This window comes from Adiantum capillus-veneris, chromosome 10, assembly GCF_014529385.1.
Source record: "Adiantum capillus-veneris isolate H3 chromosome 10, ASM1452938v2, whole genome shotgun sequence".
Lineage (NCBI taxonomy): Eukaryota > Viridiplantae > Streptophyta > Polypodiopsida > Polypodiales > Pteridaceae > Adiantum > Adiantum capillus-veneris.
In genome coordinates, this window is record NC_140940.1 from 81,475,750 (window position 1) to 81,500,976 (window position 25,227).

The window sequence follows — 25,227 nt, forward strand, 5'->3', positions numbered from 1 at the left end:
ACTATCAAACATAGAGAGCAATGCGAAAACACTTACAAAATCGGTCTCAAATGCTGCCCACCCGCCGCTCCCCAAGTGGTCCGAGCTCCTTGCCTCTACTCGCGCTCTGGCTGCCTCCTGTTGTTGCTTCCACTTGTCAGGATTCTCACGCGCTGCTTTCTTCGCATTCTTCCAATCTTCTTTGGCGCGCCAATCTGGTTTGTTCCACCCATGTTTGATTGCGTTTTGCACTTCGGAAAACTTGTGCTTGCAGTATTTGCGCATTCGAATCTTCATCACATCTTCATTGAAGCGTTCATCCCGTTGTCGTGCTGTGACATGTACATAGTGGGAACACATGCTACAAGAGTTATCTTGTAACTTTTTAGATACATAATTATATTTCCTATAATGTACATATGCATATGTAAGTATAAAAATAAGCTTTCTATCTCATCTTATTATTTATCTCAAGGGTAATGTATTCTTACTTTACCATAAAAAAATACTATGGGAAAAGTGTCAATAGCTCCGCCTCTTTAACTTGGGGCAAAAAGCATTGATTCTTTATTTCTACTATTTCATTATCATCTCACACCCTATCTAGATCCTATATCTAGGGTAAACTCCAATATATATATATTCTATGTATTTTTTATACTTTTCTTATATTTCTTTTTAAATAGCTATTAAGAGAGAATCAAGTCCTAATGGGACACTAGGTGGCATGATTTCAAAGATACACTTATTTTAATGCATTATTGCAAGCATGGTTACAAAACTTTGTCAAGGAGAAATGTCATGCTTTCATATGGCATGAGGTGTCCTTGGGAATTAAATGAAAGTCAAGGCTAAAGAGACCACATGAAGACTTTTGCTGCCATAAATGGACCATATTTTGATGAATTTTTTACACAAGGTTCCAATCCGAATTGGAGAATGATTTTAAAATGAAAATCGTAGCTAATGATCTGAAGTTTCTGCCCATATTTTTATTTTTTTATTTGGAGCTACGGTTGAGGAGATATGATCAAAATACTGGACCCCAGTCTGCCCACATCATGCAGGGACAGCTCATTTCCAACTTTTCCAATTCCTGTTCACACTGGCTCCTCTCTTCTTGTGTAAACCCTTGTGGGTTCCCTTCACCTATAAAAGGGGACCTCTTCTTCCTTGGAAGGAACTCAAGCATTCAAGCCATTGATGAGAGGAATTCTTGAGGGAGTGAATAGTAATGCCTAATTGTACTTAGCCATTAACATAAGCCCAAGCCTACACTTTCTCCTAGAGGGAGACTAGCCATTCTTGCAACAAGCTAACCTTGGAAGATCAACTCTAATCAAAGAAGGTCTTGCACTTGGTGTATCAATCAAAGTGGAATTATCCACTCTTCTTCTCTCTCCATCAATAATGGTGCCAAAGGGTTTGTCAAGTAAGATGTGTTCTACATTTATGTTTTCTTGATTTGTTGTTGTTTTCTTTTTCATCTCTAATCCAACATATATATATGTATCTAATCTCATCTCCTAAAGCAAACCTATCTCTCTCATTCTTAGTAATTCATCCTCTCTGCAAATTCTAGGTTCTCTTTTTTACAGGTACATCTCTCCCCGCAGTATCCTTATTGCCTACGGGCAAGAATAGGGCTTGGGAGGGAAACTTCTCATCTCTTCACTTCTCTCATATCTACATTTCTCACATACTATCTTAGATGAATAATCCACATGATGATCATTTCTATCGCTTTCACTCTGTACAATCTATTAGAATTAACGTATGGATTAGCCGTAAAATACACTTTCAACAACGTATAGTGTTTCTCTTTGGCCCTGAAAGGCTCAATGAAATACTTCTATCACCGGATCCCATCATACTACCTCTCATAGACTATAATTTTTCTTTTGATGTAAGCGTAGTTATCTTGCTATGAACCAAGAGGATTTGTACACACAATTAATCCCAATCACTAGACAAAATATATATATTATGGTAAGCACAAAACTACAATTCCAAAGAACAATTCGTAGCCTATTTGGTCAGCCAAGATTGAATGCCATTAACTCATACATTAACCCTTTCATATTACCCATGATACGCTATGACCATAGCCTTGATGTTTTCATCTTCGTATTGTTTTGACATTCTCTTTTGCGTTCTTCCTTTGTGTGTGTGAATGCAAGAGAGAAAGAGTGAGTCTTCTTTGGTTGAACTTCTTTCCAAACCCTAGCCTTCATGGCATCTATGGTTTAACTCCTTCATATAGTTTTTGTTGAGTACTCTCACAAACTCTCACAGCCATAAGCCCGGTGCTTTCCTGGCAAGACCGCAAATTTCTCGACATATTTTTGGTGAACCCGACGCGAATCTGCTAGGGTGAGAGTTTGTGGGTAACCATGGGTGATCATGTTGAGCAACAGGGTATGCATTTTGACCCAGCAACAATGCAAATGTTTCAAGCATTTGCAATGTTCATGCAACAACAACATGCTACTGAAAGAAGGGAGATTTCAGCAACGAAGGCCATACAAGCGGTTGTCAACAGAATGGATCAGTTCAATGGCAAAGATGTAACCAAGTACTTACGCGAGTATGTGAAGGAGATGGAGTTGCATCGCGTGTCAGAAGGTGAGATGATTCAAAGCTTTGAGCTAGTTGTTGCTCCAGAAATTAGGGAGCATGTTAGGGCAATTAAAGATGGGCATGGGAGAAATTGGGAAGAACTCAAAGTAGCTTTAAAGGAGGAATATTTCATGGAGGACTCTGAGAGAGTGACCAAAAGGACATTCTTAGAATGGGTAGTCAAGCCAAAGCAAGGACTATCAATAACAGAGCTACTTAGGGAATTTGAGCGGCGCTATGCACAACTCACTAGGACAGAAAGGGCTACACTAGATGCAGAGAAGACAGATCTTTTCTTACAAGCTGCAGGTAAAGAGTTTCAAGAAAATTTGGAGCTTCTTCTTGAAGATAAAGATGCTGAGCAAGGACTAAAGACCGACTGGAATGAGGTTGAAGGTGCTGTCTCACTGCTTGCCAAACGACAAAGAAGAAGGGACAAAATGGTAGTAAACACTACAAGTCCTTCCACCTCAACTTCTGACAAAATGGTAAAGCCTACTTTTATCGCTCCTAAGTTTGATGAGTCCATGCTAGATGAGCTTGTGAAGGGGATGCGTGACTTGAAGGTGAAGTTTGCAAAGCTTGAAGAAAAAGGCCAACCATCAGGGCCACTTCCTAGGCAAAGACAACAGCCCAAAGATAGGTTTGTTAATAGATGTATTTGGTGTGATAGTACAAACCATGTAAGAAGGGATTGTGATGATTTTAGTGATGCTTTGTCAAAAGATGTTGTCTTTTTTAAGGATGGTAAAATCCACTTAAGAGAGACAGGTCTACCCTTGATAACTAACTTTGGGAAGGGGGGAATGCAAACCTTAGTTGAAGATATGGCAACCAAGCATGCCACCTCTTCAGTTGAGGCAGCTACTTATGGAGTAAAAATTGAACATTTTTGTGATGAAGAGGTGAGTGACCATCATGGTCAAATTTGGCCAAATGTCATGCAATTAGCTAAAAAGGGGAAGCTTACAAAAGAGATTCTACATGAAGCAGGTGATTGCATACGTCTAGAAACAGGATGGAATGATCCAGTGGACTCATTGTCAGTGCATGCCTACATTACAAAATGCCAACAAAATGAGGCAATTGTAGAAGAGAAGCGCAGACGTGAGAATGCTGATGAAGGACCATCAAAAAGAGCTTCTAGAAGTGGGGGAAGAAGCGACTCAATGCCTTCTCAAACACCCTCAACACAAGGAGCATCTCCACCTGAAGTACTCATGGAGGAGTCTACAACAGGAAAGAAGAAAGAGCCAATGAAAGGTAAGACAAAAGGCCCAACTTATAAACTACAATCTGATATTGAGGTTGCTACAGATTTAAAGAAAGTCTTGGAGGAAAGGATCTTGAATAGCAAGATTGAGTTTACTCTGGGAGAAGTTCTTGGCATTGCAAAGCGTGAATTCCATGAGGAGATCATTGACATCATCAAGAGAAAGAGGCAAACCCTTGCCGAAGTTTCTCGTCCACAGGTTGAAGGGGAAACCTCAAAGACACAAGGGATGCAACTGCAAAATAAGGAGAATGATGGAGCTGTGGTAGGATGCTACCAATCTAGTGGGAGAGTGAAGCAAGTGCATTTCTCAAATGATAATGAAGAAGTTGAAGATATTCCTAGGAGTGACTATTCACGAAGTCATTGGGCAAGGGCTACTACAGAAACTTTGGTCAAGGTAGGTGATCTTGAAGAGCCATTTGTTGCCTTGATTGACCATGGTTCAGAAATAAACATAATGTCAAAGAGTCTCTACAACAAGTGCAAATGGCCGATGGACACAGATCATGGCTGGATGGTAAAAGTGGCAAACAATTCATCCGGTGAATTGTATGCAGCATGTCCAGGTGTGAAGGTGACAATAGGTGATGTAAAGATTGACCAAAACTTCTTTGTACAGGATACATCTTCATATCATCTCATCCTTGGACAGCCCTACATTGTGGGAGTTTGAATGGAAACAAAGGTAATGGATGATAGTTCAGCATATGCTAGGATACGTAGCAAAGATGGTAAACGAGCTGTCCAATTCCTCACAGTTTGTGTAAACCATGAAAGAAACCGTGACAACCTCAGAGAACATCCTCTACCAAAGGTGAGCAAAGAGTTTCATGATCATAGAGAAATGATGGGTTTTGGCCAAGTACCATTGTAAAGGGGGATTGCAGTGGTACAGAAAGAAAAAGGGTCTCGCCTGATCCAAAAATAGGTGAAGCATTTTCAACGAGCTCCTTGGTAACAAAGAATGGATCAGTATGTTTTACAAAACTTGAAGATTTGAAGAGATGTAAGAAGCAATATGTGCATAATGTACAAATAGGCATGAAAAAGAGTGGGTTGCTAGAGCCTACTGAAAATGTTTTGGGTTTGTGTGAACAAGTTTCTTTTGTAGATACTATGGGTGAGCTTGATGCTATAATGAGGTCTAGTTTGCATCTTGAAAATGAAGTTGTGGAAGTTTGCTCTATGGAAATGTATCAAGTAATAGAAGCCTTTAAAGAAAGCCAAACAGTAGGCCCAGAAGTCCATGTTGAAACTAAATACAAGAGTGTAGCAAAGAAGGTGAAACCAGTAGCTTCACCCTTACCACCCAACAACAGGGAAAAGATTGAACAGGCTTCTTTACAACCAAGTTTGCGGGATCCTAAAAAGATCGGGCATACCTTCACAAAGGAGTCTTTTCAAGAGTTGCAGATTGGTTGCGAGGAGTTTCTAACACAGGAGGAGACAAAGTGCTTCAAAGAAATGCTTTCAAAGCATGGTAAGGCTTTTGCATTTGAGCCACATGAGATAGGATGTGTTGATCCTTATATTGTAGCTCCTATTTTCACAATACCTCATGTGCCTTGGAATCTGCGGCCTATTCCGGTTCCAAAGGCTCATTTGCCAAAGTTAGTAGAGCTACTGAATGAGAAAATCAAAATGGGAATCTTGGAGCCTTCTTGTGCTCCATACTCAAACAGGTGGTTCACAGTTCCAAAGAAGAATGGTTCTCTACGCTTCATCCAAGATATGCAACCAGTGAACAAGGTGACAATTAGAAATGTAGGTACAGGTCCAATTGTGGATGAATTTGCAGAGGCATTTGCAGGGAGGGCAATCTACTCAATGGGGGATCTCTACTCAGGGTATGATCAATTTCAGCTTGCAATCGAAAGCAGAGACTTGACAACCATGAGGACACCTTTGGGTTTGGTAAGGATGTGTACCTTGCCACAGGGAGCAACCAACTCGGTTGCACATATGATGAATGGGATGAATAAGGTCTTACGTGACTTTATTCCCAAAATCACAATGCCTTTCATTGATGATTTGCCTATCAAAGGATGTGAAGAAAGTGACAAAGATGAAGCTTTGGATCTCAAGGGATGTCGCAGGTTTGTGGTAAATCACATAAATGATTGTGATAAAATTTTGTCTAGGTTGGAAGAAGTGAATCTTACATTGTCAGGGAAAAAGTCTATGTTTGGTGTCAAAGAAGTGCTCATTGTGGGGCACATGTGCGGGCCATATGGTAGGAAACCTTGTCCATCAAAGGTAGATGCCATCCAAAGAATGAAAGAAACATGCACTAGCATCACTGAGGTTAGAAGGTTTCTGGGAGCATGTGTCTTCTATGTTATTTGGATTCCACATTATGCACATGTAGCTGATCCTCTTTATCAGCTGCTTAGAAAGAATCAAAAGTTTAAATGGACAGAAGCACATGTAAAATCCATGAAAAAGCTAAAGGAGTTACTCCAGTCAGCAACGACTTTGAGAAAGGTAGACTATGAGTGTCAAAGGCCAGTGATTGTGACAGTAGATACCAGCCCTACAGGGATTGGATGGGCAATAGGGCAAGATGACAAAGAAGGACACAGGTATGTGGTAAGATTTGGAGCAAAGGTACTAAGTGCTCGCCAAAGAAACTATCCACAGATAAAGAGAAAGTTATGGGGTATGGTTACAGCCTTGAAAAGTGGAAAAGAGTACCTAATTGGTGCATGTGTGGTTGTAGAAACAGATTGTCTACCACTTCTTGGGATGATTACAAGCTGCTCAACACCAGACATTGCTATGTTGCGGTGGATTGCCTACATTAAGTCCTTAAATCCCGAGTTTAAGCACATTGCAGGTAAAGACAATACAGTGGCAGATATGCTATCAAGGGCAAGGTATGAAGATGAGTCACAAATGATTGATGAGGGAGATGATGTAGGCACAAAATTCTATTCTATCTCTCATGTCAAAGGTAACAATGTCTGCATGACTAATTCACTCGAATTGTTCTTGAAAGATCTTTATGAAGATGATTGGCTTTCTATTGGAAGGTACTTGAGTACTCTAACAAAACAGGATGATTGGGCTGAACATGAATTCAAGAGGATACGCAGGAAAGCATATGGTTACTTTTTGAGGGATGGTTACTTGTGGAAGCATCCTAAACAAAAGGGTGCTACACCACAAAGGGTTATATGTAAAAAAGAGACTCAAGTAAAGCTCATGCAAGAGTTTCATGAGAGTCTATGGGCTGGACACAGGGGTGTGTGGGCAACCTTCTCCAAGTTGAAAGAAAAATACTGGTGGAAGGGTATGTATAAAGATGTATCTCAGTTTGTAGAGTCATGTGTAACTTGTCAAATGTATTCAAATGTTCGACATCGTGATGGATTGCACCCTACATATCCACTAGCCATGCACTATAAATGGGTTGTGGATCTAGTCACGATGCCTTTAGGACTCTGGCAGATGAGATACTTGGTTCTTGCACGAGAGGACCTAACTAACCAGGTTGAAGGAAGAGCATTAAGAGCTAAGACCACAGAAGCTGTGTGCAAATTCCTTCTTGATGAGGTGATTTGCCGTTATGGTTGTGTGGGAAAAATCACTGCAGATCGAGGTGAATTGGATGCCGAAGAAGCAAGGGAGTTCTTTTCTAGATTAGGGATCAAGCTTTCTCTTACTACAGCTTATAACCCTGAAGGCAATGGAAAGAGTGAAAGAGGGCATCCTCCTATCATCAAAGCTTTGGCCAAGGCTTGTGAAGGAAGAGTTGGTGAGTGGCCAAAACTGTTACCCTATGCTTTATGGGCTGATCGTACAACACATAGCTCAGTAACTGGCTACATGCCTGCGGAGCTAATGTATGGTCAAAAGCCAGTGATGCCGATTGAGGATACAATTCCGACATGGAATGTACTACCTTGGCAAGAGGGGCTTAGTAGGGAAGATCTCCTTGCATTGCGCATAAGGCAACTAGAGAGAAGACCTGGAGACATTGAGGCTGCAAAAGAACGACTCAAAAATGCAAGATTGAAAAACAAGGACTACTTTGATAAGCGACATCGGCTCAGGAGCAAAGCAATTGACAAAGGTGACTGGGTTTTAGTGTATGATAGTAGCCTTGATAACCAACACACAGTCATGCGTAAGTTTTCAAAAAGATGGTTTGGACCATATGTTGTAAAACATGTGCATGAAAATGCTACTTACAGCTTGTCTGAACTAGATGGCATAGAAGTAAAGATTCCCATTGCAGGAAAAAGGATCAAAATGTTTAAGAGAAGAGGAGACAATGATCCAAAAAATTTTGATGAGGAAGAAGAGCAAAACACAGGTGAAGATCAAAGTGAAAATGAAGCTCTGGAATCATCCAGTGAAGATGAAAGCAAGGAAGATGTACAAGAGGGTTGATCTTACAAAGAAATAATTTGGCACATACCGGAGGATGTGCAGGTTTAGAGGGGGTGGATGTCGTGCTGTGACATGTACATAGTGGGAACACATGCTACAAGAGTTATCTTGTAACTTTTTAGATACATAATTATATTTCCTATAATGTACATATGCATATGTAAGTATAAAAATAAGCTTTCTATCTCATCTTATTATTTATCTCAAGGGTAATGTATTCTTACTTTACCATAAAAAAATACTATGGGAAAAGTGTCAATAGCTCCGCCTCTTTAACTTGGGGCAAAAAGCATTGATTCTTTATTTCTACTATTTCATAATCATCTCACACCCTATCTAGATCCTATATCTAGGGTAAACTCCAATATATATATATTCTATGTATTTTTTATACTTTTCTTATATTTCTTTTTAAATAGCTATTAGGAGAGAATCAAGTCCTAGTGGGACACTAGGTGGCATGATTTCAAAGATACACTTATTTTAATGCATTATTGCAAGCATGGTTACAAAACTTTGTCAAGGAGAAATGTCATGCTTTCATATGGCATGAGGTGTCCTTGGGAATTAAATGAAAGTCAAGGCTAAGGAGACCACATGAAGACTTTTGCTGCCATAAATGGACCCTATTTTGATGAATTTTTTACACAAGGTTCCAATCCGAATTGGAGAATGATTTTAAAATGAAAATCGTAGCTAATGAGTTGAAGTTTCTGCCCATATTTTTATTTTTTTATTTGGAGCTACGGTTGAGGAGATATGATCAAAATAGTGGACCCCAGTCTGCCCACATCATGCAGGGACAGCTCATTTCCAACTTTTCCAATTCCTGTTCACACTGGCTCCTCTCTTCTTGTGTAAACCCTTGTGGGTTCCCTTCACCTATAAAAGGGGACCTCTTCTTCCTTGGAAGGAAGGCAAGCATTCAAGCCATTGATGAGAGGAATTCTTGAGGGAGTGAGTAGTAATGCCTAATTGTACTTAGCCCCATTAACATAAGCCCAAGCCTACACTTTCTCCTAGAGGAAAACTAGCCATTCTTGTACGCCATCCTTGGAAGATCAACTCTAATCAAAGAAGGTGTTGTACTTGGCGTATCAATCAACGTTGAATTCTCCCCTCTTCTTCTCTCTCCCATCAATAATGGTGCCGAAGGGTTTCAAGTAAGATGTGTTCTACATTGATGTTTTCTTGACTTCTTGTTGTTTTCATTTTCATCTCTAATCCAACATATATAAATGTATCTAATCTCATCTCCTTAACCAAACCTATCTCTCTCATTCTTAGTAATTCATCCTCTCTAGGTTCTCTTTGCTACAGGTACATCTCTCCCCGCAGTATCCTTATTGCCTACGGGCAAGAATAGGGCTTGGGAGGGAAACTTCTCATCTCTTCACTTCTCTCATATCTACATTTCTCACATACTATCTTAGATGAATAACCCACATGATGATCATTTCTATCGCTTTCACTCTGTACAATCTATTAGAATTAACGTATGGATTAGCCGTAAAATACACTTTCAACAACGTATAGTGTTTCTCTTTGGCCCTGAAAGGCTCAATGAAATACTTCTAGCTTGGGAGGGAGACTAGCCATTCTTGCAACAAGCTAACCTTGGAAGATCAACTCTAATCAAAGAAGGTCTTGCACTTGGTGTATCAATCAAAGTGGAATTATCCACTCTTCTTCTCTCTCCATCAATAATGGTGCCAAAGGGTTTGTCAAGTAAGATGTGTTCTACATTTATGTTTTCTTGATTTGTTGTTGTTTTCTTTTTCATCTCTAATCCAACATATATATATGTATCTAATCTCATCTCCTAAAGCAAACCTATCTCTCTCATTCTTAGTAATTCATCCTCTCTGCAAATTCTAGGTTCTCTTTTTTACAGGTACATCTCTCCCCGCAGTATCCTTATTGCCTACGGGCAAGAATAGGGCTTGGGAGGGAAACTTCTCATCTCTTCACTTCTCTCATATCTACATTTCTCACATACTATCTTAGATGAATAACCCACATGATGATCATTTCTATCGCTTTCACTCTGTACAATCTATTAGAATTAACGTATGGATTAGCCGTAAAATACACTTTCAACAACGTATAGTGTTTCTCTTTGGCCCTGAAAGGCTCAATGAAATACTTCTATCACCGGATCCCATCATACTACCTCTCATAGACTATAATTTTTCTTTTGATGTAAGCGTAGTTATCTTGCTATGAACCAAGAGGATTTGTACACACAATTAATCCCAATCACTAGACAAAATATATATATTATGGTAAGCACAAAACTACAATTCCAAAGAACAATTCGTAGCCTATTTGGTCAGCCAAGATTGAATGCCATTAACTCATCCATTAACCCTTTCATATTACCCATGATACGCTATGACCATAGCCTTGATGTTTTCATCTTCGTATTGTTTTGACATTCTCTTTTGCGTTCTTCCTTTGTGTGTGTGAATGCAAGAGAGAAAGAGTGAGTCTTCTTTGGTTGAACTTCTTTCCAAACCCTAGCCTTCATGGCATCTATGGTTTAACTCCTTCATATAGTTTTTGTTGAGTTCTCTCACAAACTCTCACAGCCATAAGCCCGGTGCTTTCCTGGCAAGACCGCAAATTTCTCGACACCGTGTTGGAACGGGAAACTCGTCATGAAGAATGCTGATGACTGTCTTTTAAATCATTCGGTACTTCACTCCAGGTGTTTAGTATGTAGTGTCTAAACACCTGAGAGCAAAGACCGCGCATGCGCGAAATCACCTTCTTGCCTTCATCATCCAAGATGATGCCGCCGCTGAAGTCGACGGAGTAAGGCAAGCCCTCTCGCCGCTGACGCATGAACCTGGGTGTCTCGGTAGGGATCTCTAGCGGCGTGTTGACAGGGGTACGGACGTCACGTGTCTCCACTGGAGTCTGAGCCCCGAAGCGAGGAGTGTCCACTGCAGTGACTCCTGGAGGAGTAGCTAGTGGTGTGTAGCTACTAGGAACGACAGTCAGCCGCGCAAAACCTGGCGCCGATGGCGATGTCGTGGCTGGTGTTGGGGTGGGCAAAGAAGGGGAGGGTAAAGAACCTCGTCGAACACGAGGTGGTGTCGAAGCATCGGCGGCGGCATTCCCACAACAACCACCACGGCCACCACTAGAGCGCCGGTGCCTAGACGAGTGTGAAGATCGTCTCGTCGACACTGAAGCTTCGGAGCGCGCTGAATGCTCCGAAACAGAGGGAGATGTGGATGGAGTAGGAACGCGCAATGGTGATGATTTCTAAGGTCAACTCTGGCTCCCAAAGTAGCTTTCTTGCCGGTGAGATTGTCCCATAGTAGATTACCCATATTCTTAAATATGTGCATTGGATCGAGCAAGTGATTGATCATGAGTCCGGGCCAGTATGGTAACTCGTACCATAGAGATAGTCTCTTTATCCATGGGGGCAATCCGTCATCACACATCTCCTTCTGCTCAAACCATGCTTATGTAGACATCCTCGGTGGCTCTCTTCCCAAAAAGCCGTCCCGTAACACATGATTCTCTGGAAGATACTCTTGATGACCTTCGTAGATTTGCTTCTTCAATGAGGGCGCCCTACGTGCATTTAGTCTAGGTCCACATGTGACACATGCTCTGTATCCGCTTGTTTGAAGCCCTGCATGTATACATATGATACTAGATCAGCTTGAGAAAAACCAAGATTTACAGTGTCTGAGTGAGGAGTGTAAATAGATCACCTGAGCATTCTGTTAGTCCGGGATAGTCATGCATGGTCCACATTAGAATGCCTCTGATCAAAGCATTCCGTCGACCTGTGTGTCGACTCGTATCCACCACTTCTATTCCAATCCACAATTGTTGTAGCTCTTCCAATAGTGGACGAAGATACACATTCATATTCTTCACTTTATATCGCCCCGGCACAATCAAGCTTAGCCATAGGTGCCTCTTCTTTGTAGTCAACCACGGGGGAATGTTGTAGTTGACGATGACAACGGGCCATACACTGTAAGATGTTGATCGTTGACCAAATGGATTTACGCCATCCATAGCCAGGCCTAAGCGCAAATTCCGAGCTTCCCTGGTAAAATCCGACCATGTTCCATCTATATGTTTCCGGGCTGTGCAATCTGCAAGAATCCATAGCACACCATCCGAAGATTTATTCTCCTCATGCCATGATGCTAGGGTGGCCATTGACTTACATTCGAAGAAATGCTTGATGCGAGGAAGCAGAGGAAAATGTCGCAAAACCTTTTGCGGAATTTTTGTTCCGTAGAGATCTACTCGATATCTCTCGGAATCACATTTCAGACACTTCTCCATGTCTATGTATTCCCCTCTGAAAAGAATGCTGTCATTAGGACAAGCGTGGATCAAATTGTAATCCATCCCCAAGTTTCGCAAAATCTTTCTTGCTTCCTCTCGGGAATCTGGTATCACATTATCAGCTGGTAGTATGTGCTCTTTGAGCAATCTACACAACATAAAAATACGGTACAATTGTGTAAAAATCTATCAGATCATTATACATTTAGAGTTTTATTAAAGTAAACTAATTGTAATAGATCACCTGAAAAGCGCTGTGATGCTAGTGTCACTCCATCCAAACTTTGCTTGCATGTTGAGAAGAACCAGGAGCGCTTTCAATCTAGACACACGTGCTCCATTATACAATGGTGTATCGGCTTCACTTTTCATATCATCATAGATAAGCCTTTCTCAATCCATGATCGTCTCGATCATTTCATCAATCTCGGGCTCAAACATTGTCTCGTTGGGAATGTGGTCTGCATGATCATCCCCCGAGCTGTCAGAGGCTACACCTTGTGGCCTCACATATGCTGCTTGACCAAAGCGCCTGCGAACACGTCTATTGGGTTGCAAGATTGCTGCCTGTTGGCCAGCGTCAGAGTCCGACGAGTTATAATTGGCAACAACTCGATCTATAATAGATGGATCAAACTCGCCAAATTCGCAAACATGCTACAAAGAAACGCGTCTTGTCCGTCGCACAACATGCATGCATTGATTACAAGAACATAAGATCCTCGTTGAGAGATAGGTGTTTCGGTTGGACGGCCCCACATCCTCGTCATTACTCATAATGAGGGTAAAAATCTTATAACCTGGACAAAAAATTTAATCTTCTATTGACATTCTTTGTCTTTTATCTCTCTCTCTCTCTCTCTCTCTCTCTCTCTCTCTCTCTCTCTGTTCACACTGTAAACTACCTCACATTCTCTAGTCATGTCCAATCCCCGCACACCTCGGTCTAGAGGTGCACGGAGATCAGAAGCACCGGGTTATAATCTCATCTTTATTGGTCAATGCCTATATTTGTGGGTACAAGAAATCTACACACCCACGTCTACATGATAGTGCATGTAGTGGACAAAACCCCTTTGCCTCTTCTCTAGCTGTAGCATTTCACAGCATCTTAACATCTTTTCATAGTAGATCTTTTCACCGTTCGTCTAACTCTAATTTTTTTACCGTAATCTTGAAATTAGACTCTAATGTAAAAACTTAAACCAAAATCTTATCTTAAATCTAAGCTAATTGAACATGTGGTGATTCGCTCCATTGAAGAGTAAAAGACATACCAATGGGGCTACTAGCTGTATAGATGTGAATGGGCCTCACATATACAAATACTTCAATGCAAGAGTTTAATACTAGCTTGGATGGGACAAAATCCTTCTCAAAGCTGGTCCAGCTGCCACTCCCCGTCTTGATGCAAACTCTTGCTGCGTCACTTTGCTGCCACCGCCTCTCTGGATTGGTCGTTCTCTCCTCCCTGGGGAGTGGCGGCTGGGCCAGCTTCGAGGAGGATTTTGTCCCATTACCTGCGTCATGGATTGACGGGGTGGAGAGGTAAGAGTATTAAACTCTTGCATTGAAGTATTTGTATATGTGAGGCCCATTCACATCTACACAACTGTTGTATGAGGCCCATCACTTGCTTCCCCTCAGGGGTCATAATGGTCTTATCGGACATACGATTGATGAGGTAGCCGTATCACTTTGGCATGTCCCTCCCATGAACTATAGCAACCCTGTCCGATGAATGCTCATTATCCAGGCCTCTAGGTGACCCCGACGCAGTGTTCGAGTCACTCCTAAGCATCTCCGACGCAGTGACCGAGACACCGGCCACTCTCAAACGCGTAGATAGTATAATCCTTCGGTGTACTCAAAATAAACCTAAATCTAATCTAATCTAACTTAAATAAACCTAAATCTAATCTAATCTAACTTAAATAAACTTAAATCTAATCTAACGTAAATCTAAATCTAACCTTATCTTAAACGATAAAAAGAGGAAAATGGTATAACCTTTCTAACACCCAAGTGTGGTAGATTGGTTATACCATCTCCCTCTTCAATAACATGTAAATAACGTAAATAAACCTAAATCTAATTTAATATAACGTAAATCTAAATCTAACATTAATAAACCTAAATAAACCTAAATCTAATCAAACGTAAATCTAACTAAAAATAAACCTAAATCTAATCTAATTTAACTTAAAAATCTAATTTAACGTAAGTCTACATCTAACCTAATCTTTAACGTCTTTTGGGATAGTTTCCTACGACGTTAAAACTCTCTTCTTCTTGTGTGTGTGTGTGGGTGTGGGTGTGTGTGTGTGCCAATAAAAAGAGAAAAATGGTATAACCTTTCTATCACCAAGTGTGGTAGATTGGTTATGCCATTTTCCTCTTGAATAACAGGTTTTGAGTTCAACTCCTCGTCGGCTAGATCTTTATGTCTCTTTAATTTGTTTCCTACCAACGTTAAATTAAACTCTCTTCTTCTCGGGGGGGGTGTGTGCACGCCAATAAAAAAAGAAGAAAAATGGTATAACTTTTCTATCACCGAAGTGTGATAGATTGGTTATGTCATTTCCCTCATGAATAACAGGTCTTGAGTTCAACTCTTGTCGAGTAGATCTTTAAGGTCTCTAGGGACATTTTCCTACGATGTTAAGACTCTCTTCTTCTTCTTCTTCTTCTCTCTCTCTCTCTCTCTCTCTCTCTCTCTCTCTCTCTTTTCCTCTCTCAATGTATGTGTGCATTATTTGTTTATGCATTTGTGTGCGTTTTTGGTTTATGCATGCTCTCTCTCTCTCTTTTCCTCTCTCAATATGTGTGTGCATTCTTTGTTTATGCATGTGTGTGTGCGTTTTTTGTTTATGCTTGTGCTCTCTCTCTCTCTCTCTCTCTCTCTCTCTCTCTCTCTTTCTCAAAAACACAATGTGTGTGTGTCTGTGAGAGAGAGAGAGAGAGAGAGGGAGAGAGAAAGAGGGGAAGGGAACATGAGAGTGAGGAGAGGGAAGGAGCATACCTGGCTCTCCTTCCTCTCCTTGTGTGTGTGTGTGTGTGTGTGTGTGTGTGTGTGTGTGGAGAAGAAAGAGAGAGAGAGGGAGAGTACATGTTACCTTGCTTGCTTAAGCACGCGTCGAAAACTCAGATCTGAGATCTAAGATCTGAGTTTTCGGACGCTCTCGGTTATTTTTTTTTAGCGCTGACGGCGTCGCAATGAGCGTCGCTAAGTTACTTGTAATTTAGCGACGCCCATAGCGACACCTATAGCGACGCGTTGATTTTTCACATTTGAGCATCGCACTGCGAGCGTCACTACTATTAAGTACCTCTTGTAGTGTCAATAATATCAATGTAAAAGCATTGATTGAGTTTCTTCTGCCTACGCGCACGCGCACGCGCGCGCACACACACGGTTGGGAATCCAATCTCTCTCTCTCTCTCTCTCTCTCTCTCTCTCTCTCTCTCTCTCTCTCTCTCTCTCCCCGTCCTTAATTCATGTCTCCCTCTTTCTCATGTATATATATATATATATATATATATATATTGAGAAGATAGGATGTGATCTCGCTCTCTCTCTCTCTCTCTCTCTCTCTCTCTCTCTCTCTCTCTCCCCCTCTCTCTTTTCTCATGTATATATGTACATTGAGAAGATAGGATGTGATCTCTCTCTCTCTCGACTCTCAGACTAAGATCTCTCTCTCTTAAACAAAGAGACTCCTCTCTAGCTTTTATTTTTCCCTCCCACATATACATGCGTGCACACACACAGAAGGACTCATTCATTGAAGGCAGGTTTAGGAGTTGGTAAAACCCATTGAAGGAGGGCTTAGAAGGTTATTTTGAAAAGTGATCGATGGCAGCCACCCATCAATGGCCGTGTAGTGGCTATGATGAAGAGTAGGCGTGACCCCCGCCAAAGGCACGTCATGCCAACTGGAAAAAATATAAATAGTGTGAAGTTTTGAAAAAGTAAGAACATTTTCTCATTATTGCCATTCAAGAATATATGAAAAGAAAATGTGCTCTTCAAGAAAATCTTTTTTCGTGGAGAGTGGGTGGTATGTGAAAAATGCTAATACGTGGCACCCTAAACATTTTGAAAAAACCCCTAGTGTACATTTTGGAATGGGTTACGTCCTTAGTTTGCCTAGATTCCTCCTCCCTAAGTTCACTCGCAAATCCAACGACGCGCATCAAATCTCGATCCAATGCGAGATGTTAGCGGTAATAAGCGAAGACACGATACATCTATCCTTTTCTTTGAAGAGGCCTTTTTTGGTCTTGGGCTTGAGGGAAAGCTGCCTGCACGCGCCCTACCACCACCAACTGACCTCTCTCCTGTCGGCCATCTCATGCGACATCTTCTCTGCTACTTTTCTACGTTTGCACCATTGTTTTTCCTACGTACACAGAAGGAGATAACCTACGTTCGCACCTTCATCGGCATCCTCGCCAGACTCCGCTTGAATAAGAGCTACGTCCTGCCAAGCGCTTGGAGGAGTTGCAGACTTTGGGCTTTCACGCACTGTAAGTGCAACGATCACGATCCCGCCATCTCCCGTGGATGCTACGAACGCTGTGCACAAACCTGCATAACATGCCTAATTAAAGGCAGTTCATGGAGTGGCGATGACAGTAGGTAGTGTTTCTTCCTTTTTTTAACCAGATTCCCGTTTGCAACCCATTAAAAGGCGTCTCGACCTGCTGGACAAGTAGCATGCTCTGCAAAAAATGAGCATTTTCAACTTTCTTTATAGCTCTTGTAGCGCAACACCGAAGTCTTGTAAGTGCTGTGGATGCTCAGTGGAACCCCCTTTTCAGAGCACAGCGATGATTTAGACCCCTTGTAAGCACCAGGCGGGACGGGGCTCTAACCGGGCCTACCTACTGGAGGAGGGGTTTTGATTTCAATATATGCACAGCCCAGCCCAGCACCTCTCTAGGCATGGGCAAGGTTGCTACTATTTCTTTCATACTGAGTGCACTGGCTTTAGTGAACGAGATAGGGCTTCTTAGCAACAAGGGAAAGTTAGCAGTGACAGTCATAACACTAGTTTGGTCCATCGTCCAGCTATTTTTTGACGTTCATGTGTTCCTTACAAGCCCTTACGAGCTGAGAGTAAAGCTTTATGATTTGTTTCTTAGTTCATGTTTCTTTTCTGATCTAGTAAGTCATAAACTCCTATATAGAAGTCTGTTCTTGGACGTCTTTATCTAGTAAGTCATGAACTCCTACATAGTAGCCAGCTCTTTGGCATCCTCATGTGGTAGTTTATAAACTCCTATATAGCAAAGGGTGTTTCATCTGGTAAATTTTCACTTACTATGGATCAAGTAATTGACTCTTATTGTAGTAATTTTGTCTACCCCTAATTTCATTTTAGTAAAAATTCATTAAGCATAGTTAAACAACTAATTATTGACAAATATCATGGTCACTCGCTCGATCATCCACTAAGTTTCCTAATTGATATATTATTTTTCTAATATAAATAAGAAAACAAAATAAAGTCTCATAGTTATAGACAAAGCTATAAAAGGGAAGGAATCAAAACATTTTATATCTCACACACTCTATCATTGATTTGCAAGTACCACCACTGCTCATGCTGTCCTTAGAGAGGAAAAGATATTACAAGATGATGGAGATTATTGTAATTGTTTTCAACAATTTCTGTTATATTCCTCCAAATAATGTAAATGATACAATCCCAAACACAAACTAGATCACAATCTATACGAAGAAAACATTCAATTCAAATGTAAATTGGATACCCTAGAAGTATAGTCCACGTTGTGTTGATTATTCAAAAGTCTCATTAACTTCTCAAAATATGTCCATAAGCTTGGACCACAAGCGTTGAGTTATAACTTTATTAAATCAAAATACTTACATCTTCCATATTATGCTGGAATACAAGGTCAAAATATTAATGTGGAGGTGTATTTAAAACCTAGATTTCTTCAAAGTTTTCAACAAGCTTAGTTGATCTTCTTTTATGGTACAAGTATAACAATCGGATAAGAGTTTTGAATGAGTCAAAGCTCTCAAACATGGTTGTTGAGAGAATGTTTTTTTATCTAGAAATAGATATCACCATTTACTTGAGTAAATGGTAACCCTTGGGTAAGAGTTTCTAATGAGTCAAAGCTCTCAAACCATAGTTCTAGAGAGTAAGTTTGTTTATCTAGAAATAGATATAAGTGTTACCATTTACTTGAGTACATTTAATGTAAGTAAGGTTCATCCAGATAAGTGAGAAATTTTAATAGAAATGCTTAAAATAAAATTAGTGGAAGTATATTAAATTAAAACATCTACATCATTTATATACCTATGACCCCCAATGCACCATATGTAGCTTCATACACCTTAATTAATTCTAGTTGTATCCAAATGCATTGAGTTGCATCATATTATAATATATAGATCGTTTTAGACTAACCTATTAGGCTTTACTACACACAATTATAGCTACTTAGGGTTTATTGTACAAAAACCAATTGAAGTAGATCTAATGCCACTTAGTAAATTGACTCCTCTAAACTTAATTTTTCTTGGTCAAACTCATTTCAATAGAATGAAACTCAATTTCACACTTTAGGTCCACTCATTTTCAATGACAGTCACAAATGAGTGAAATCATACATACATTTGATCAAAACATCAAGGTTATGCACCCATGTTTTATCAATTGTTACTTGAACTTGTTACACTTTATTGCACTCAATTTAACTCGTTTACGATTAAAATTCTCTATGTCGGACGCGTTTGACATTCAATCAACATGAAATTTAATTCAATTTATCTCAATCCCACTCATTTGATGCCTCTAGACCTAGTTGTAATGTGCTCAATTTGAATTGGGCATGTTAATAGTGCATCTTGGTTTTCAACTAAAAAAAAATAAGGCTACATGCTTACGTGTAGAGTGCGCAGGTGATGGAGAAGGTAGGAAAGAAGACTACACACACACACCAACACACATCGAGACACACACACACAATCGTTACCCTTCAACAGCCATTCAACGAGCTGCTCTTCTCTTCTTCTCTTTTGAACTATTATCCAAAGTATATTTACAACATAGTATAGTCAGTGTCCAGCCGCCCATAGCACAATGAACATATTCTTTAACATCATATTCTTTAACACTCCCCCTCAAGCTCAGAGTGAGCTTGCATATGATGGATTCCCAATGCTTCACGAAAGTAGCAAAACTTCTCCTTTCCAAGAGCTTTTGTGAATATATCCGCAACTTGATCATTTGTCTTCACATACACCAAATCAATCTCATTTGCCAAAACTTTTTCTCTAATGAAGTGATAATGTACCTCAATGTGTTTAGTGTGAGCATGGCAGACTGGATTCTTTGCCAACATGATGCTGCTAATATTGTCACAATATATAATGACACTGTCAAGATAGTAAAAACCAAAGTCTACCATAAGTACTCTCAACCATGACTCTTCACATGCTGCCAAAGCTGCTCCACGATATTCAGCTTCTGTACTTGATAATGCTACAGTTGATTGCTTCTTGCTACTCCAACTTATCATACCATTGCCAATGGAAAATACATAACCACTTGTAGATCTTCTATCCATAAAATCTCCTGCCCAATCTGCATTTGTGTAACCATAAAGACAAAGCTTCCCATTCTTTTCATAAAACATTCCATAACTGACAGTGGCTTTCACATATCTCATAATCCGTCTCACTGCATCAAGATGACTTTTACATGGATTTTGCATGAATTGACTCACAACACCCACTGCATAACTCAAATCTGGCCTTGTTATTGTCAAGTAAATAAGGCTTCCAACCATCTTGCGATACATAGTGACATCCTCAATGTAATGTCCATCATCAAACAACTTCACATTTTGATCAAGAGGTATATCAACCGGTTTGCACGCTGTCATTCCATACTTCTCAAGCATATCCAACGCGTATTGTCTTTGTATCATCCAAATTCCTGATAAAGTATTGACAATTTCAATTTCCAAGAAATATCTCAACTCACCCAGGTCCTTCATGTTGAATTCTCTCAACAAACTCTTCTTGACATGCAAAATTTGCTCAACATGACTTCCAGTGAGAATCAAGTCATCAACATAGATAACAATAACGACGATCTCTCCATCAACATGCTTCAAAAATAATGAGTGATCAGCAGTAGATTGTTTAAATCCAATCTTCTTCAAGAATCTGGTTATCTTTTCACACCAAGCTCTAGATGCTTGCTTCAAACCATACAATGCTTTCTTCAACTTACACACATAATATGGAAACTCTGGATGTTGATAACCCTCTGGCTGTATCATATAAACTTCTTCTTCCAAGTCACCATTCAAGAATGCATTATCCACATCCATTTGCCGTAACTTCCAACCGAACATACTTGCCATTGCTATCACCAATCTGACTGTTGTCATCTTTGCAACTGGACTAAATGTCTCATCATAATCAAGACCTTTTGTTTGTGCATAACCTTTAGCAACAAGCCTCGCTTTGTATCTTTCCACACTACCATCTGACTTGCACTTGACTTTGTATACCCATTTTGAACCAATTGCTTTCTTTCCACTTGGCAAGCGAACCAAATCCCAAGTGTCATTCTTCACAAGAGCATCCATCTCATCATCCATAGCTAACTCCCATTCTGATTTTCCAATTGCCTCTTGAAAACATGTAGGCTCTTTATGTTGCACACGTGAAACCATGTATGCATAATGTGTACGCATGTAACCGTTGTATGTCAATCTATCAACTGGATACATATTTCTCAATATGCTTACTGCCAGGTGTCCTCAAATGTGGTAAACCATGCTCTTCATCGAGGCTTTCATCTCTAGAACTCTCTTCAACCACTTTCTTCTTGCCTTTCTCGTCTTGCTTCTTATCTCGCAAACGACCGCTCCATGGGTAGACACTTCCTGTACTCTCCTCTGCCATATGTGGTCCTGAAATAGTTCTTGTTGATGGTCCTGGCTTATCAACAACATGACGCACATTCTCTTGCTCTTCATACTCATCTTCTATCATCACTGGCTTTGGTTTATACCATGGTTCATGCTCACAAAATCTAACATCTCTACTGACATAAACTTTTCTTGTGGTAGGATCATAGCACTTGTAACCTTTCTTTTCAACTGGGTAGCCCAAGAATATACACTTCACTGCCTTTGGCTCCATCTTCTTTCTTGCTTCATTTGGCACATGAACATAGCAAACACATCCAAAAACTTTCATGTAGGAAATTGTTGGCTTGATCCCATAAAGTCTCTCATAAGGTGAAATTTCATGAATGGTAGTTGTTGGTGTTCGATTCATAATGTGTACTGCTGTATGAACTGCTTCAGCCCAATATGTTAATGGCATATTCATCTCATTCATGATGGCTCTTGCAATCTCTGCTATGACTCTATTCTTTCTCTCAGCAACTCCATTTTGTTGTGGTGTGTATCTGCAAGTTCCAATGACTTGTATTCCGGTCCCAAACCATTCAATGTCACTGAAACTAAGTCATCATCTGGAACTTCAACATTAATGCTCGCAAGATCTTCCTGTATTTGCTTTATCTCTGTCACATAATCTGATATGGATCTATTTTCTCGCCATACACAATGTAACCTTTGCTTCAAGTGAACTTTTCGTGGTTCTGTATTGGAGCTGTTCATTCTTGCTAGTATCTCCCATGCTTCCTTTGGAGATTGAGCCTTCTTCACATGTGGTATAAAGAAGTCACTGATGCATAGTGAAATCCAATGCATCACTTTCCTTGAATTCTCGATCCACTTCTTGTAAGCTTCTACTCTTGCTTGCCATGTTTTATGTGCTTCAACATTCTCTCTGTTTGGTTCCAAACCAACCTCGGGACACTCTTGTTCACCTGTAATATAATCCCATAAACCTTTGTCCATGATAAAGTTCTCCATCCTGTAAGACCATATGCTGTAGTTCTCTCTGGTCAGCTTCTCTCCAACAATCTGTGTGACATGAGTTGAACTTTCTGCCATCTTCACTCTCTCAATTTCTTCCAAAGGATTTTGATAAAATTTCGGCAGAGTTTCGTTTGTATTTGGACAATACTTCAAGTGAAAATCTTAACCAAAGTGCTCATAAACACTGACAGAAAATCTCTCACTGCCAAGAGAAAATCCACTGACTCACTTTGCCACAGACTGACTCAGTACTATGCATAAATACTCTAAAACAATGTCCACATGGACCTGTATGCAAATGCAATCCATACGCTGTCCTGTACCACATATCCATACATCCACCTTCTTCCCATAGTCGTAAACGACATATGAGGTCTTTGGCGGGGCCAGTCGGGGGTTCGCTCCAGTACCTAATCCACCTTGCCAAGGTACCAAAGCTCCCAAGGCAAGGCTTCAAAAAACCTCACTCGACCCTCACAAAGGCTGCAGTTTTCCAAAATACATTGACCGCATATCCATACATAACCACAAAGTACTCAATCTGACAATATAACCGCCTGAACTTCTTCCCACAACCTTTCTTACATAGGCGGCTATCCATAACGGACCCACAACAACCAAACATAATCTTCGATAACACAATATCATGATGCAAAAGCTCTATGTCGCTCTCCAAAACCTGTGTAAATGCTGAATTCTTCACCTGTAACTTGTAAATCTACTGTCGAGTGCAAAACTGGACATCTCCTATGCTTGTGTGAGCTGGCTGTTTGCTGCAGAAAATTGCAGATTTGGCAAATCTCAGTATGCCAATGCGTCCGGAACTCCCAAAAACATAAAGATAGACTCCTAGATCACTGTATTCTGAGTTCGGGTGAGGGAGTTATGACCAAAAAACCTCTCTTTTTTGTTGTTTTCCAGAGCTGCGGAAACCTGTGTATTGGGTGTAGCTCCTCAAACTGAGCTCTGATACCACTTTGTAGAGTGCGCAGGTGATGGAGAAGGACGTAGAAAAGAAGACTACACACACACACACACCAACACACATCGAAACACACACACACAATCGTTACCCTTCAGCAGCCATTCAACGAGCTGCTCTTCTCTTCTTCTCTTTTGAACTATTATCCAAAGTATATTTACAACATAGTATAGTCAGTGTCCAGCCGTCCATAGCACAATGGACATATTCTTTAACATCATATTCTTTAACATTACAATCAATCATGCATGCTTTGTCTTAGACTCTTTTAAGTTCTCCATTGGTATTTTTTGGCAAAAAATATAGTCTTCTTTGAACATATTAATACCTGGATTGAAAAATACCCCATATGTACATACCTTTCATAAAACACTAAAATACAATCAAAATTAACCAAGTAAGTTCCAACTCGTTTATTGAGAAACATGCCATGCCCATGATTGATACCATGTGTTTTTGTAATGTACCATGCCTTGTAGATGCCCAAGAAAGTAGTGGGAAGCTCTCGCCCCTATATGGTTGGGCTAGTCTATTCATGAAGAGTAATAGTCCTTGTCTTGTTAGCTCAAATGCTATTGGTTTTGTGTTTTCTATTGTACGCTGTCACCTTATTATGTTATATTTTGAACCTCCATCTCCATTGTGTGCTCTCTTAATTGTATGCATGTTTACTTGCAAGAGCTCAAGCTCTATCATTCTATCTCTTTACATCGAATCAAAGAATGGTTGTGTGGCTAAGGGTTATAAGCAGCAAGCAAAAGCGGTTAGATGCTAATTTCATAAATGGAAAGATTCTAATATTAAGAGGGAACCTCAAGGAATCCTACATATGAAAATAAAAAAGGAAGCCTTTTGCAAATGCAAATAAATATTTTATATCTCTCGCTCTTATGTATTCAATTTGACAACCCTTTAAGGTATCCACCTTTGAGTCAATTTTGCAATGTCATACATTTTCAAGTCTTGTATAGTAGTCAACCAAAAGTTTTTGATCTTTTGATGGTACATTTATGGGTAATATAGGTAAGGTTTGGCTATAGTTACACATGTTACTCAATATAGGTTAATGCTCATAGTAAGGCTTTACAATCATCATTGTATGAATCCTTGTTTAGCAATGCATTCCATATGTCTAATTAAGGGGATGGTGCATTCTACCATTAATTATGGCAAAGGAAAGGAGAATGGTTGTGATTACACGTGTGAACCAAAAAAAAAACTTTCACTGGAAGCACACTAGTGTCATTTGATTGTATGTTTTTGCACATCGTAAACAATTCATGTGCCATTATTTCATCTTTCTTTAGTGTCTACCATGTAGTTTTGGCACACTATGTGGTTTTGAATGAAGAAGGGAAACCTTTAAACAAATGCAAAGGATCCTCTAAAGGTGCTTTACATCCAGAGCAAATATTTGGTCTAAGCCCTCTAACAAGAATCTTGTTTCCAATTGAGAAAGCTTCCCATAATAACTCGCAACCGAACATCTTTGTTGAGCTCGGTCATTTTACAACTCGGTAAGGTAGCTTATGAATGAGAGACATACATTAGAGGCAATAGATCCATGGCTTTTGCAACCAGATCATGGAGACAAGCAATGTGAAATCTTATAGTTCTGGTTGATGACCATCTTGCCAAGGAAAAGTTTAGAGCTCTGTTTTCTACCTCATTGGTTTGACTTCAACTCACCGCAAATGCA

General features: G+C 40.1%; 1 protein-coding gene and 1 pseudogene across 1 annotated transcript in view; one reads left to right on the forward strand and one right to left on the reverse strand.

Annotated features, from left to right (window-relative positions):
• LOC147449139 (uncharacterized) overlaps positions 1-339 on the reverse strand; it is a 644-nt gene extending 305 nt beyond the window's left edge. The window contains exon 1 of the mRNA XM_086522530.1: positions 37-339. Coding sequence (XP_086378656.1) covers positions 37-339 — 303 coding nt within the window. The remainder of the gene's footprint in view (positions 1-36) is intronic.
• Positions 1-25,227, forward strand: part of LOC147449138 (uncharacterized) — a 47,588-nt pseudogene that overhangs the window by 14,507 nt on the left and 7,854 nt on the right.